At 43.5% G+C, this 17,551-nt stretch overlaps 1 protein-coding gene across 1 annotated transcript in view; it reads left to right on the top strand.

The window, feature by feature from the left end:
• The window catches only part of LOC147336544 (protein NLRC3-like), a 38,377-nt gene extending 21,527 nt beyond the window's left edge, over positions 1-16,850 (top strand). The window contains exons 8-9 of the mRNA XM_086285438.1: positions 13,762-13,941; positions 16,655-16,850. Of these exons, the coding sequence (XP_086141564.1) occupies positions 13,762-13,941; positions 16,655-16,850 (376 nt within the window). The remainder of the gene's footprint in view (positions 1-13,761; positions 13,942-16,654) is intronic.
• Positions 16,851-17,551: the final 701 nt, after the last annotated feature.

Below are 17,551 nucleotides of genomic sequence, written 5' to 3'. Positions count from 1 at the left end.
AAAAGCATGATCCTAATTATCTTCTTAACTTAGTGACTTGTATTTATATATATTCTTCAACGTTACTCATCACTTTAAAACTCTTTAAGCGCTGCAAGAAAATCATTATAAGCGCCTATTCTACTAAAAGATCCAAAAGAAAACAACCACTTTAATCAATTAAGTTTAAGCATATAAGCAATTACTCCTGTATAAATTTCATCATAGCTAGATGCTGCCTTCAAACAACTCCTGTGTGTTAACACTAACTTCATTTTAAAACCTCACATTTTCTATGTTATAACCTGTTTTTGGTATAGCCTTTTCATTTCATTTTGCTCCTTTTAATGTAACAATACCTTCTAATTCTAATTTATCAGACTTAACCAAAATATATGCTTTCCTTCCTCTTTGGTCTTTCTTTAAGTTCAGTTAAAAGCTAAATGAATTTGAGGCCTTTTGCCTGGAATCAATACTGTCATGTGTGTTTATGGACTCTGTGTCTGTAAGCGTGTGCAATCCTTCATTAACTCATATTATCCTCACAGTAGATTAGCTAATCATAGCGCTAGCCAAAGGCTCGTGACCCTCCAGAGACAAATTGAGCCACAACTCCTTTAAAGGCACAAAATGCAATATGTATAAAAATCATTTCTATTTATAAGCCCCCCCTTTATCCTAAAAATAAATCTATGAAATATCTGTATGTGTAAGCCTACATTATAACCACTACTTCTAGAAATCAAAAAGAAATCAAACCTGTTCTACTCCTAGAACCCTCACTAATTTTTCCCTCTAAGATTTATTCACAGCTTTGAAAAACCCGCATTGTATCTTGTACACAGGATTCAGTTCACTTTAATCCTTTAACCTTAACATAAAAATAACAGTTTCAGTTTTACCATATCCAAATGACCAAAACATAATAATAAGAACCAAAAAAGTCCTAAAATGATCCTAAATTATTAAACAATTAAATTATTAAACCTTAAATTCCCCCTTTATTTTGACACATGAAATGTGTCACAATACTATACAAACTTAAAATGCTCAGTTTTCCCCACTCATGATCCAATCTGTATCATAAAAATAAACTTAAAACAGAACAATTCCCAGTCATGTGTTTTCTTCAATTAATGGTAACATGAGTTACATCCAAAAATGTTTCCCCTTTAACATTTGGCATTCTCCCAACAATATACTATAATCCCATAATCTAACCCCAGTTTACAAAACAGAAATTTTCTCTGGTAAAAGCCAATTGTTTGTCCACATTTATTCATCCTCCTTCATCCAGCCACACACATTCACATGCAGTCACACCATATATTTGCTAATAGTGGAGCTTCCCGCGCAACTACTCCACCCTCAGCAAAATGAGCTCATTCATTTTTTATTTTCCATAGGAAAATATTTCTTTATGCTTTTGGACTGGATTGACTCCTACAATCCTACAATTTTGGACAGGGACTTACGACCTGAGTAGTCCCCACAGGTAGCTTTCTCCTTGGCCAGTTGTAATCTGGAAAGCCCCCCTTATATTTGCTCTTCCCGAGAATTTTCAGCGCCGGTTATTCACTGTTGCAGGCCTGCTTAAAACAAAAACGAGAAAAAAATAGAGCTGATTATTAGCTCATGAGAACACAAAACAAAATCACCCGACAGGTTTTCTTTAAGTGCACTGTTACAAAATAATGGGCCCCTCAAACATGTCCATGTTTAATCAAACTCCCTTTATTAAAAACAAAAACAACAACAACAACCCGAACCTAACTGACAGAATCAACCCATCACCACAACAACCTCAACAACCTTAAACACACAAGTTTTGCCACCACATAATTTCACCTCCTCAATACACCGAAAGTCTCATTAAAACCACACAATTTGCACACAAAAATCACCCCCTTATGCTCTTTAACATACTTAAATTCAGCATAAGACCCCCTTACGACAACATATAATCACTAAACTATAAATTTCCTACCCAACTCTGCACTTCTCTTGTCTGCTGTGCTTCCTCTTCTGAAAGCCTCAGTCACACACACACACAGGAAGCTCCGACGTCACCACTCACTTCAGCTAATTTGCATACTGAGTCATCTCTCAATGAGTTGCTGTAACAACAGAAACATATGTTTAAACATTACCACCTTGTTAAATTATTTTATTTCTTTCTACAGTGATCACTGGTTGATCACTCAGTACGAGAGAGCACTCCTAAGTCACTCTTTTAAAACTACTTTAATCACTTTTTGTTCTCATAACTCACTCCCTTTGTCATATGACTTCTTCTATTCCTCAATTACAAACTCAAATGTATTTTATTAAACATTCACACCATTGTATCATTCATACAAAATAGCAAGTTGTTCTTCATTGCATATGTTTGTGTTCTTAACCAGTTTTAATCAGTGTCTATGCATTAATCTCCATGAGCTTGTCTTGTCTTTATAAGGTTAATGCATTTTCTGTTTGTGTGTGTGAATTTGCATATGTTGTTTTTACAGTGTTTCAGACTCCTGCACAATTCTCCACTTAAGCCGTCAGTTCTCTTTCCCAAATTTGCTTACCCAAATTTTAAGTTCCCACCTTATTAACAGCATTCCTGCTCCTCAGCCAGAAGTCAGGGCTCCACTTGCCACTCTCCCCCTCTGCCTCAGCCCAGCGGCTTTACCCTTGAGGTCTCATCTTCTTCACTTCATCTCACCAGTGAGTCTGAGGTCACAGGAGGCCGAGTAATCGTGACTGTGCCTGCCTTAGGTTGTCCCAGGGTTTCGAGGTGGGATCTTACCCGTCATGGGCTATCCAGCCTTCCATACTCGCCTGATACGGGGGCCAAGTGGGCAGGGGTGCTATGAGCATAGGGAACACACTGGCTCTGGAAATTAAAGGAGTGTAAGCTGCTTCCTTCATTGCATCTTATATTAAACTATCTCACTTCTGATTCTTTCCTCGAATAATTTCACATATGGCACTTTGTGTATGTATGTTTTCTATTCATTAATGTGATTGTCAGTTATTTTCTCTCTTTATTTTACTTTTTTATCTGTTTGTTTGTAACGTTCTACTTTAGTTCTACTAAACCTTGATGTAAAAACAATACCCCCTCTTTCACGCACACACTTCTCTCTCTGGGTGCTCGCTCGTCACCATCACTTCCTTTTATGGGCATGTAACTTCCTGTCACACACACAGCACAGCTTCTCAGAGCAGCTCAAGCTGCTTTTCTATTTCTCCAGGCTAATCAAACTTATTTTATAGTTACAATCTACAAACCCTCTGTAATTCTACTAACTTTTGATCTAAAATGTAGCATCATTCACACAATGATTTCATGATCCTCTCACACACACACCTTTTTAAATAAACTAAACTCTTTGCATTTGTCAGCATTCACATCACAACCTTCAACGTGCCACTTTCAATCCTGCAAGACGCAGAGATGGACATCTCCTTCACCTAACATAAACTAAATTACCATATCAACATACAATTACTGAAATTCAGACTCAAATACACCGTCTGTTTTAATAAAGTCAAAGAGTAAACGGGTGTACCAAGGTTATGTACTTATGTGTTTTTAAACTGAAAGAAAAGAAACTCAAACTCTTATAACATCACTCATGCATCTCTTAAATTAAAAACACTTTCAAACTTTAAAACATCCTACTTTACATCACCAAAGGAATACCTCTCACACTTCTATTCATCATTCAAAACCTTCTAGTCACCGCATTCACACACTTAAAGTGTGACCAGAGTTGAGGAATATAACTCAAAACACACTTTCCTAAGAGTATTTTAGACATGCTTGTCATAATCAAAAAGAGCAAGTAAAAAACAAACAAACAAAAAATTGAAACCTCCATTAATTCTCACCGCACACACAAGAAATTGAAAAAATAAAACACACCAGCAACTACTGCTGGAGAGAAGTAATATGTTAGTCACTCAATATATTTATATATCTACATCCAACTTCAGTCAATTACTATACATCCACTACGGCAACTCAATACTTTATTTATAGTCCTCTAATGAACATAAATGGCATTTGAAACACACACTCAACAATGTTTGCAGCAGTATATGTAAAACCAACTGTGGTTTAAACAGTTCACTGCTTACTAATTTGCATTTTCACACTCACACACACTCCGTCTAAAAATAGCTCCAGCATTGCCTCAGACTCCTCTCACACAGAGATCTATTATTTTATATTTACAAAGACGTCTTATATTTACAACTGCACAGATTTTAGGCCTTTTAACACCTACCGAATTTCGACAAATTTAAGTTAACGGTCTAACCGATAAAAGTCCAACTTTTTTGTAATCAATTAACCAGTATCTGTCCAACAGTTTCTGGCCTCATCTCTAAAGTCCCTAACTCAATTTAAAAGCGTCAACCAACCCAAACTTTGCCTGAAGCTCTATTTTTGGCATTTCACAGCCAAGGCTTACCCCGAAGTTTTAAGTTAAAGTCACACGCCCGAAGTCCAACTTCTGCTAACCAAAAAAGCGCAGACTACCGTTCCAAACGGTAGAGTGGTCCAACCACTAGCTTATTCCAGGATGCCCTGTACCCCACAGTTAAGCCAAACTGAACTAACCCTGTTCGCCGACAGGTCAATGTCGCGCGTCCACGACAAGGAGGGAGCATAACCTCCGGGCTCTGCGCTTCCTAGAACCCCCACGGTTCCGTTCTAAGATAATTTATAATACTTTGGAACAACAGTAAAACACCCAACAAAGTGTAAGACTGAAGCAGGTCCAACCTTATAACCAAAAAATAACCAAATTCCCTAACATACTAAAATCATTGAGCAGTCCAACTGCTTTACACGGTCCAACCGTATTAAATCCTTTTAGCGGTCCAACCGCATTCAATCATTACCAGCAGTCCAACTGCTTTTTAAATCCTCAGTACTGTCATGAGATTCTCATCAAAATCAAAGCAGACATTTACCGGTAACTTTTACTGAATGGACATTTAATTTTATCATCCAATTCAGCACACTTCGGATAAAATCAACAGGCCTGTGCCTACCTCTTTTTAAAGGCGCCTGTCCCCTCAGTTTGGTTGCCGGGTCACGCCTGCCTGTCTGACCACAACGGACCACCAAATACATCACCGTCTACACCTCCAATCCTCCCTCCTCAATTACCGGACGAAGCCCCCAAAATGTTAAGGTTCAAAAATTGAGGAAGGGTACAAGAGGTGATCGAAGAATAACCACACTGGTCCGGCCGGGTGAAGTCAAACGAAGATTTTAATTCACACGTGGGAAGATCACTGGAAACAGCAATTGATCTTCGACTTACTAAAGCACAAACAGATATTTTATACCATCAGGGCTTGATTTACTGACGCCCCCTTCATACGTCACAGACAGGATATATACATACGTCAAATCAAAACCACAATAACTTTTAACACAGTTTTTAAAAGAGCATCGTCTTGCCTCTTCATAACAGGTGCATCCTGTCACTGCCGGATGCTCGCTTGTCATCTTGACACCTCAGCAGCAGTTCGGCGACAAACTGCTCTTTGCAACCCCAGCAAAACATAATTAAACTTTCCCCTCTAAATAATTCTCTCTAACTGAGTGTGTGTGTCTGTGTCTATGTGCTAACCACAATTGCACCCTGTTTCACCTCGCGACTAGCTCCTGACCTCTAACCAGACAGAGAGACAGAAACCACTCTCGTATATGTAATAACTGAACTGAAACTATAGATATATCATCTACTAAATAAATGTTTTAATCAAGAACCTCTACTAAACATAATAACTGTGTGCATAAGCATCTTAAGGCCTTCTCAAAGCCATCTGTTACTTTGTTAAAGCAATGATCATTTTGAATAACCTAGTAATTCAAATGGCCTCGTCTGGCCTGCTCCTCAAAATACCCTAAGAGTCTGCTTTCACTTCTGCAAACTCTCTGTAACTTCCTGTCAGCCTGCAACTCAGTCTTTCTGAAAGACACACACACTTAAACCTCTGAATGCAATATAAACTACAGATTATATTATTAATGCAATGGTACTGTTGATAATTATTTAACAATAGCAGTAAAATAATTTCCCTGCTCCACAGCGTGAACCATGTCGGGCCCTGGTGCTGTCCAACTCTTCATACTGGAGACCCTTTCTTGGATATCTGCCACTGTGATGGTTACTGGACCCTGTTCAGGGAGGTCGCTGTGGTCTGCCCTCAGATCCACTAGCCACTGAGCATTGCCGTTATGGGTTGCATCCTTCTCCCATATGCTCTTCCAGTATTGCTCCGTCTCCAGCCTTGGTGGTGCTGTTCTCGTATTATTATTGTTCCCTTGCCACTGAGAGTACACCTTTGCTCTATCGCTCTGGTGAACCTCCTCAAGCGGCTGGCCAAGGCTGTAAGTCTTTGCTTGGCAGTTTCCAAGGCCCCATTTATGGACAGCTTGCTGTATTTCTTATGCACCTTCTTTGCCGCAGCTTTCTGCAACTCCGTTAGTTGGCTAACCTCCCTCCGTGCTACTTTGATCTTGCCCTCTAGCCTCCTTCTCCATGGAGGGTACTGCCCCTTGTGGCTGTTCAACTTGTAGCCAAGCATCTCACTGATCACTGCTGCCGTATTGTAGATCAGCTTGTTAGTGTCGGTAATCGTGGTTGTAGGTATCGTCCGTAGTGCTGCATTAACATCATCTAGCAGACTTTCTGAGGGTACTTCACGCAATCTTGGTAATCGGCTACGGGGGATCCAGGTTCCAAGCTTGGCCATGATCCTATTTTTCAGGTCAGTTCCTCTCGCACTCAATGACCCTTCTCTTATCGCACTTGGGGCTATGTACCCAATCTCGGGTGGGGGTGATGATATCTCCCCCCTGACCTGGCATCCTGACTCCTCCTTGCCGTAGCATTTGTGTTGTACCTCGTCAATCTCTAGCTGTGAGAGCAGTCCCTTCTTTCAAATGTTGGAACACTGAGCTACTAGTTGTTTCGCCATCATTGTGGATGTTGGGTATCGAAGAATCCATAGGTCCCCCCCCTTCCGCCGGGGTTACTTGCGTAGTAGCATTCCAACAACGCCCTGTTTTCGTCTCTTGCCCACCGATGCCTTTTCGTCAGGGTGCCCTGGTTCCTCAACACCTGACACCTTGTTGATCCGGGCGACGTCCGAGCCGGCATGCCTTCATATTTATCTGTCTCGCTCATGTCTGCGGTAGGCTTGCTTAGCATAGGGGGTCTAGCCTTAGGACCCTTACTGGATACAGACGCCCCAGGAAGGAATTGAACTTGCGATCCTCTGTTCCAAAGGCGTGTAGTCTAACCACTACGCTATCCAGCTGCTATTGGTGCCGTGACCCGGACATACATACATACATACATACATACATACATACATACATACATACATACATACATACATACATACATACACTCAACAAAAATATAAACGCAACACCTTTGTTACTGCTCCCATTCCCCATGGGATGGACGTAGAGACCTAAAATTCATTCCAGATACACAATATAACCATCCCTCCCAAACAGTGGTCACAAATCAGTCCAAATGTGTGGTAGTGGGCACATCTGCCATATTGAGATAATCCATCCCACCTCACAGGTGTGCCACATCAGGATGCTGATCTGACATCATGAGTAGTGCACAGGTGTACCTCAGACTGCCCACAACAAAAGGCCACCCTGGAATGTGCAGTTTTGTCAATTGTGGCCAGTGGAATGTTGGTCCACTCCACTTCAATGGCTGTGCGAGGTTGTTGGATATTCGTGGGAACTGGTACACGCTGTCGTATACGCCGGTCAAGCACATCCCGAACATGCTCAATGGGTGACATGTCCGGTGAGTATGCTGGCCATGCAAGAACTGGGACATTCTCAGCTGCCATCTGCCCTGAACAATGTGAACCATGATTCATCCGTGAAGCGCACACCTCTCCAACGTGCCAGACGCCATCGAATGTGAGCATTTGCCCACACAAGTCTGTTACGGCGACGAGCTGGAGTCAGGTCAAGACCCCGATGGGGACGACGGGCATGCAGTTGAGCGTCCCTGAGACGGTTTCTGACAGTTTGTGCAGAAATTGTTTGGTTGTGCAAACCAATTGTTCCAGCAGCTGTCTGGGTGGCTGGTCTCAGACGATCTTGGAGGTGAACCTGCTGGATGTGGAGGTCCTGGGCTGGTGTGGTTACACAAGGTCTGCGGTTGTGAGGCCGGTTGGATGTGCTGCCATATTCTCTGAAACGCCTGTGGAGACGGCTTATGGTTGAGAAATGAACATTCAATGCACGGGCGGCAGATCTGGTTGACATTCCTGCTGTCAGCATGCCAATTGCACGCTCCCTCATTGCTTGTGGCATCTGTGGCATTTTGTTGTGAGACAAAACTGCACATTCCAGGGTGGCCTTTTGTTGTGGGCAGTCTGAGGTACACCTGTGCACTACTCATGATGTCAGATCAGCATCCTGATGTGGCACACCTGTGAGGTGGGATGGATTATCTCAATATGGCAGATGTGCCCACTACCACACATTTGGACTGATTTGTGACCACTGTTTGGGAGGGATGGTTATATTGTGTATCTGGAATGAATTTTAGGTCTCTACGTCCATCCCATGGGGAATGGGAGCAGTAACAAAGGTGTTGCGTTTATATTTTTGTTGAGTGTATATATATATATATATATATATATATATATATATATATATATATATATATATATATATATATATATAAAGCAGCTGGATAGCGTAGTGGTTAAACTACACGCCTTTGGAACAGAGGATCGCAAGTTCGATTCCTGCCTGGGGCGTCTGTATCCAGTAAGGGTCCTAAGGCTAGACCCCCTATGCTAAGCAAGCCTACCGCAGACATGAGCGAGACAGATAAATATGAAGGCATGCCGGCTCGGACGTCGCCCGGATCAACAAGGTCCGCGTCAGGTGTTGAGGAACCAGGGCACCCTGACGAAAAGTGGGCTACTGGAACAAGAAGGCATCGGTGGGCAAGGGACGAAAACAGGGCGTTGTTGGAATGCTACTACGCAAGTAACCCCGGCGGAAGGGGCTACATGAATAGGATGAGGGACCTATGGATTCTTCGATACCCAACATCCACAATGACGGCGAAACAACTAGTAGCTCAGTGTTCCAACATTCGAAAGAAGGGACTGCTCTCACAGCTAGAGATTGACGAGGTACAACACAAATGCTACGGCAAGGAGGAGTCAGGACGCCAGGTCAGGGGGGAGATATCATCACCCCCACCCGAGATTGGGTACATAGCCCCAAGTGCGATAGGAGAAGGATCGTTGAGTGCGAGAGGAACTGACCTGAAAAATAGGATCATGGCCAAGCTTGAAACCTGGATCCCCCGTAGCCGGTTACCAAGATTACGTGAAGTACCCTCAGAAGGTCTGCTAGATGATGTTAATGCAGCACTACGGGCAATACCTACAACCACGATTACCGACACTAACAAGCTGATCTACAATACGGCAGCAGTGATCAGTGAGATGCTTGGCTACAAGTTGAACAGCCACAAGGGGCAGTACCCTCCATGGAGAAGGAGGCTAGAGGGCAAGATCAAAGTAGCACGGAGGGAGGTTAGCCAACTAACAGAGTTGCAGAAAGGTGCGACAAATAAGGTGCCTAAGAAATACAGCAAGCTGTCCATACCTGAGGCCTTGGAAACTGCCAAGCAAAGACTCACAGCCTTGGCCAGCCGCTTGAGGAGGTACACCAGAGAGATAGAAGGCAGGAGAATAAACCAGCTGTTCTCCACAGAACCAGCAAAGGTGTACTCTCAGTGGCAAGGGAACAATAAGAGAACAGCACCACCAAGGCTGGAGACGGAGCAATACTGGAAGAGCATATGGGAGAATGATGCAACCCATAACGGCAATGCTCAGTGGCTAGTGTATCTGAGGGCAGACCACAGCGACCTCCCTGAACAGGGTCCAGTAACCATCACAGTGGCAGATATCCAAGAAAGGGTCTCCAGTATGAAGAGTTGGACAGCACCAGGGCCCGACATGGTTCACGCCTACTGGCTGAAGAAGCTGACTGCACTCCACGAGCGTCTGGCAGCACAAATGAACCAGCTGCTAGTTAACGAGAGACACCCGGAATGGCTAACTGAAGGCCGGACGGTCCTGATCCCCAAGGACCCCAAGAAGGGACCGGTCCCCTCCAACTACCGACCAATAACCTGCCTCAGTACTACATGGAAGCTCCTGTCAGGCATCATATCGGCTAAGATGAACAGGCACATGGGTCAATACATGAGCGGGACACTGAAAGGAATTGGCAAGAATACCAGAGGTGCAAAACACCAGCTACTGGTAGACAGAACAATCAGCCGAGACTGCAAGACCAGACTGACCAACCTGTGCACTGCCTGGATTGATTACAAGAAGGCCTATGACTCAATGCCCCACAGCTGGATACTGGAATGCCTAGAATTGTACAAGATCAATGGGACCCTAAGAGCCTTCATCAGGAACTCAATGGGGATGTGGCGTACAACACTAGAGGCCAACTCCAAGCCCATAGCACAAGTTACCATCAAGTGCGGGATCTACCAAGGAGATGCTCTGTCCCCACTGCTGTTCTGCATAGGCCTGAACCCCCTCAGTGAGATCATTAACAAGACTGGCTACGGATACCGACTACGGAACGGAGCAGTTGTCAGCCACCTCCTGTACATGGATGACATCAAGCTGTATGCCAAGAGTGAACGAGACATCGATTCACTGATCCACACTACCAGGCTATACAGCAATGACATTGGAATGTCGTTCGGACTGGAGAAGTGTAGTCGGATGGTAACAAAGAGAGGGAAGGTAGTCAGAACTGAGGGGATTGAACTACCAGAAGGCAACATTGCAGACATAGAGGACAGTTACAAGTACCTGGGGATCCCGCAGGCAAATGGGAACCATGAAGAGGCCGCTAGAAAGGCTGCAACCACCAAGTACCTGCAGAGGGTCAGGCAAGTCCTGAGGAGTCAGCTGAATGGTAAGAACAAGATCCGGGCCATCAACACATACGCCCTGCCCGTGATCAGGTACCCTGCTGGGGTAATAGGCTGGCCAAAGGAGGAGATAGAAGCCACTGACATAAAGACAAGAAAGCTCCTGACCATGCATGGAGGGTTTCACCCCAAGTCCAGCACCCTGAGGCTGTACGCTAAGCGGAAGGAAGGGGGCCGGGGACTGGTGAGTGTCAGCACCACAGTCCAGGATGAGACAAGGAACATCCAAGAATACATTGGGAAGATGGCCCCAACTGACCGAGTGCTCAGTGAATACCTCAGGCAGCAGAAACCCAAGAAAGAGGAGGGAGACGAGGAACCATCATGGAAGGACAGGCCCCTGCACGGTATGTACCACCGGCAGATAGAGGAGGTGGCTGATATCCAGAAATCCTACCAGTGGCTGGACAAAGCTGGACTGAAAGACAGCACAGAGGCACTAATCATGGCAGCACAAGAACAAGCTCTGAGTACAAGATCCATAGAGGCTGGGGTCTATCACACCAGGCAAGACCCCAGGTGCAGGCTGTGTAAAGATGCCCCAGAGACAATCCAGCACATAACAGCAGGGTGCAAGATGCTAGCAGGCAAGGCATACATGGAACGCCATAACCAAGTGGCCGGCATAGTGTACAGGAACATCTGTGCCGAGTATAACCTAGAAGTCCCGAGGTCAAAATGGGAGATGCCCCCAAGGGTGGTGGAGAATGACCGAGCTAAGATCCTGTGGGACTTCCAGATACAGACGGACAAAATGGTGGTGGCTAACCAACCGGACATAGTGGTGGTAGACAAACAGAAGAAGACGGCCGTAGTGATCGATGTAGCGGTTCCGAATGACAGCAATATCAGGAAGAAGGAACACGAGAAGCTGGAGAAATACCAAGGGCTCAGAGAAGAGCTCGAGAGGATGTGGAGGGTGAAGGTAACGGTGGTCCCCGTGGTAATCGGAGCACTAGGTGCGGTGACTCCCAAGCTAGGCGAGTGGCTCCAGCAGATCCCGGGAATAACATCGGAGATCTCTGTCCAGAAGAGCGCAGTCCTGGGAACAGCTAAGATACTGCGCAGGACCCTCAAGCTCCCAGGCCTCTGGTAGAGGACCCGAGCTTGAAGGATAAACCGCCCGCAGGGGCGTGCTGGGTGTTATATATATGCAAAATATTAATATTAAATTAAATGTAACCAACCTTAACCCATGAAAGTGATCCTGCCGTCAACCTAGTTGAGGCCTGCTTCAACTAAAACAGATCAACTAACTGGGATGATTCCAGGCCCACAGCTGTAGCCTTCTTCATGACAGGAGAGAAACTCTTCCTCTTTGCTGTTGTAGTCGGACTGAAGTCAGGGAAGAAAAGAGGAGTGGTGTTGGTGGCATGCTTCACTGGATATGCTTTGCGTGCCCCTTTGAGAATTGCCGATCTGTCCTGCCACCGTAATAATCTGAAGATTAGGGTATGAGGCTTCTTGGTATTAGTATCGCGACCGTCGTACACCCGATGCGCCCCTCCAACGACGGAATCCACTTGGGGAGATTAGCCTTAATGTATCCAATTGTATCCGAACCCTCCAGCATTTAAGGTAAGCCAACAAGCCTGATGTTATTCCTGCGACCCCTGTCCTCCAGATCTGTAAGCTTTGTCGTGAGTAGGTCGAGTTGTTTCTTCAGATCAATAACCGATCGTCTGTCCTCACGCGCGGAGTCCACTCGGTCTTGAGTGCGTTTAGCCATTGCAGCTCTCGAGTTGCCCGCTAAGATTATTTACCACTTCATTGGTCTTTTGAAGGTCTGTGCGTAGGTCGCGCAGAGCAGGAATCAAGATAGAGTCCATAGCTTCTCTGACTGCCGAAGCAACCACTGAATCGAGGGACTTTTGTTGTTCCTGAAGTGCTAGCTTTACACTGTTAGCAATAGCCTCGTCGAGATCTTCCTTAGTGACGGAGGAATCTTTAAACTTCTTCTTTAAGTGAGACTGAGCAATCTCCCTTTTCCGTGAGTCTATGGTTGAAGAGGTGTCCATAGTGGGATCGGCGTCGAGATAACTAATTTATATGACAGGATAGTGATAAACAGTGACAATGTGTGTAGAGCTAAAAACTATGCTGATCTCCAAGCTCTCCCAAAACTTTTTTCTATCTTTTCTATGTTATACTGTAGACTTTCTATGATACTGTGTCCAAAAGGAGCAGCTTTTACTTTGAAGGGGAGCCGTCTCTGTTTCCTCTTCAGGTTAGATGATGGAAACAAATTAGTGTGTGATTTTCTTTCAGTGTTGCACTTTGTAGATGCTCCCTGAGCACTGGTCTCACAGCCAGCTGCACATAGAGACCAGTGTTGTTAGTCCAGGTCAGAAGATGACTTGTTGGAATGAAAATGAGCTTGTAGATTGTCTGCTTTAATAATGTGACTGGAAAAAGGTGTTGGACTTCAAATATGTCCATTTCTTTCACACTTCACCTTTAAAAGTGAAGCCTTGTGGTTCCTGGAAGGAAAAACACGACTTTTTCAAGTCTTTGTCCTGTTTTTATGAGAAATGTACGACTTTAATGTGAAACATTCAGAGTTTTTTCTCTTGTTGTGTTTGTTTAAAGCTGCTTCCTGTTGGCTTCAGCTGTTTGGAGTTTCCATTTTCTAAACTTCTACATTCTGAACCTTCTTCAGCTCTGAACAGATGATAAAACACTGAATGATTTCAAGCTCACACTTTGTCTAATAAACTTACATCTTTCATTCTTTATACAGATTGAAGGGCTGTGGCTTGTCAAAGATCAGCTGTGATTATCTGGCAGCAGCAGCACTGAAGTCCAACCCCTCCCATCTGAGAGAGCTGGACCTGAGTGATAACTACAAGCTGCAGGATTCAGGTGTGAAGCATCTGTGTGGTTTCCTGGAGAGTCCAGGATGTGGACTTGAAACTCTGAGGTCAGTCAGCATGTTTTAGTTGTGCTGAGATGAATATGATGTGAAAGTTGTGCTGACACTAAACTGCAGACATCAGGCTGATATTATACTGATCCACACTGAGGATCTTCATGGTAAAGTCTGTTTTTTTCTTCTTCTCTGGTTTAGTCCATTGACTGCAGCAGAACAATGTTCACATTTCAAACAGTGAGACTCAACGTATGGCCCGCGGCCCACACGCGGCCTGCCCACCTTTCCTGATTCAGAGAGAGGGGACCCTGATTAACTGTGTTGTGTTCTTCCTCACAGTTCTAAGTATCACACAACAATGAATAATCCACAGCTGACTGTCTTTAGCAGGTCAAAGGTCACAGCAGACAGTGGGAAAGATTATAATTCTGATCATTTATCAGCACATATCCATGTATAAAAACAAAGCTGACACTGTGAGACTTGATCAGAGGTGTGATCATCACAGCAGAGGCCTTTGTGTCAAAGTCACTGAGGATCAAACAGAAACACATGAAGCAGATTTTCCTGTTCTGGCTTTTTATAGCAGATAACGTTCAAAATATTCTGCAGTCCATCAAAAACTGAAGCAAACCATGAATCAACATGTGAACATGACCTGATGCTGCTGAAGTGAAGCAAAGTTACAGAGGTTTGATTACAGACACAGCTGAGAGTTTGTAATCTGTCATCATTTTAAAAGGTTTAAATTTCTTCAGTATTGAACAGCAGAAATGAGGCTTTGTTTTCGGAGGCCGACAGCAGTGAACACAACAGCAGACTAGTGCGTAATAAGCAGTGAATAATGCAGGAAACAGATTTTTGAAGGTAAACTGTTCTTGAAGTACACTGAGAGAGAGAGAGAGCTGTGCAGGAAGTAAACGTCAAAGTCAGAGAGAATTCATGACGATGTTCATCAAACGTAAAGCGTAGTTTGGATCTTCTTCTGCTGCTGGTTCAGTCAGTTTTGGTTGGAGACAGATGAAACCTGCAGCTTCAGGATCTGTGAGCTGTCCACTTTCAGCCCCGACGGCGTGTCCGTGTACGTGCCGTCGAGTGAACGATCCACGCTCTGTGTTTCCATCTTTGTGTGTTTAGCTGCTCTCATTTACTGTTTTATCTGTTTGGTTGTTGTTGAAATACTTTTTGGAGCTTGTAAAAAGTATATTATTATTTTATGCCCTTAGTTAAAGATTGTGAATAATTAGGTAGTTTTAGTTTGCATTATTCTCCTGAGTTAGAAGAAGCTGATAACTGTTGCATTAGTTAAACTGATTTGCATTACATTAAACTGCTGATTTATTGTGAATGAATGATATTGTTTTATGATGCATTATACTGCTGAGTTATAAGAAATACTGTTCGCAGAAAAGTCATCGCCTTATTTGTCTGATTAGAAGAGAACAGAATATGCTGGAGTTTTCGGCCCTATCTCAGCAGGAGCAGATAAAACGGGGAGCCAAGGTCGTAGCTTAGGCGCCGTGTGAGAGAAAAGTATGTGAATGTTTAGGCTTTTATGATAAGGTGGGGGCACCAGAGGCTGTAAAAGTTTGAGCAATGCTCCACCATTTTGAGATCTGAGGCTGTCTGCATACAGTGTCCATCTCCCACGCGTGTGTTCATTAAAATCATCGTTTGACTCAACCCGGCCGGACCAGTGTTGTTATTGTGGTTTTTCTCTTGTTTCCATCCCCAATTTTGAACTCGTAACAAGCTTTAACCTGAGATTCTGGCAAAATACATTTATATTAAAAATCGATTCAGGATTGAATGAATCAACATCGCTTTATTCAAATTAAAACCATTTAAATAGGAAAATCCATTTTTCTACACCCGCCTCTAATGCTGGGTAATGTCAGCTGGTCCATGTGCAGCTGGCTGTGAGGCTCAGGCAGCGTCTACAAAGTGCAACACTGAAAGAACATCATCCATAAATATTGAGTAATAACTGGACTCTCATACAGCGAGACTCAAATGCCTTTAAACATCAGCTTATCCTGCTGATCCAAGTCCAACACTGAGTTTGTAAAAACATGTTTGTCAATCATTTTGTTTGGTTTCTGAGGAAAATGATTCAATAACTTGCTGCTAATACACAACATTTCATCATATTTCCTCATAACCCTCTTTTGTCTGACCATTTGAATCCTATTTGAATTTGCAATAAAGGATCCACAGAGTTTGGTGACAATAATGACAGTAGATGTTTGTGTGAAAGTGCTGGAAGCAAATTAGTGTGTGATGTTCTTTCAGTATTGCACTTTGTAGACGCTCCCTGAGCACTGGTCTCAAAGCCAGCTGCACATAGAGATCAGTATTTTTAGTTCAGGTCAGAAGATGACTTGTTGGAATGAAAATGAGCTTGTAGTTTGTCTGCTTTAATAATGTGACTGGAAAAAGGTGTTGGACTTCAAATATGTCCATTTCTTTCACACTTCACCTTTAAAAGTGAAGCCTTGTGGTTCCTGGAAGGAAAAACACGACTTTTTCAAGTCTTTGTCCTGTTTTTATGAGAAATGTACGACTTTAATGTGAAACATTCAGAGTTTTTTCTCTTGTTGTGTTTGTTTGAAGCTGCTTCCTGTTGGCTTCAGCTGTTTGGAGTTTCCATTTTCTAAACTTCTACATTCTGAACCTTCTTCAGCTCTGAACAGATGATAAAACACTGAATGATTTCAAGCTCACACTTTGTCTAATAAACTTACATCTTTCATTCTTTATACAGATTGAAGGGCTGTGGTTTGTCAAAGATCAGCTGTGATTATCTGGCAGCAGCGCTGAAGTCCAACCCCTCCCATCTGAGAGAGCTGGACCTGAGTGATAACTACAAGCTGCAGGATTCAGGAGTGAAGCATCTGTGTGGTTTCCTGGAGAGTCCAGGATGTGGACTTGAAACTCTGAGGTCAGTCAGCATGTTTTAGTTGTGCTGAGATGAATATGATGTGAAAGTTGTACTGACACTAAACTGGAGACATCAGGCTGATATTATACTGATCCACACTGAGGATCTTCATGGTAAAGTCTGTTTTCTTCTTCTCTGGTTTAGTCCATTGACTGCAGCAGAACAATGTTCACATTTCAAACCTTCAAACAAGAAGAAAAATCCTCCACTGGATAATTCACTGTGAAACTCTCAAACTCTTCATTCCACCTTAAAGTCTGTCTGACACTGAAATCCAAAGCAAAATGTGTGTTTGCTTTACAGACAGCAGTCCAACACAAACATACACACATCATCCAAAACACAGTCCAACATCCAAATCTCCTCCACTGCCAGCATGAATGATGGGAAAGAGAAGGAGGAACACTCTGACATTCAGGGTTAGAATGAGTTTCATGAAGCAGACTGTGAAGATCAAAGCTGCATTAGAAAGCTTACATGAATGAATGAGTGGACAGAAGTGGACAGAGATCATCTGAAGCACTTCAAAGGCTTTAAATCAGCACATTTCTCTTTATTCTTTATCAACTCTGTTAGTTTCTCTCAGTTTTCTGTGGAATGAAGCTAACAGCAGGCTAATAAGATGCTGACCAATAGGTTTCTATTAAAGGTTGTAATTTGTATATGAAAAAGTGCTTTGGCTCAGCAGGGATCAGCTTACAGGTAGAATACAGCTGCTGG

This window comes from Aulonocara sp. 'chitande type north' Nkhata Bay, linkage group LG3 (assembly GCF_057382095.1).
Source record: "Aulonocara sp. 'chitande type north' Nkhata Bay isolate Kocher_YH1m ecotype deep benthic linkage group LG3, A_spYH_male_GT1.1, whole genome shotgun sequence".
In the NCBI taxonomy this organism is placed as follows: Eukaryota; Metazoa; Chordata; class Actinopteri; order Cichliformes; family Cichlidae; genus Aulonocara; species Aulonocara sp. 'chitande type north' Nkhata Bay.
Note: the sequence above shows the minus strand (reverse complement) of the source record. Positions and strands in the feature narration are given on the sequence as shown.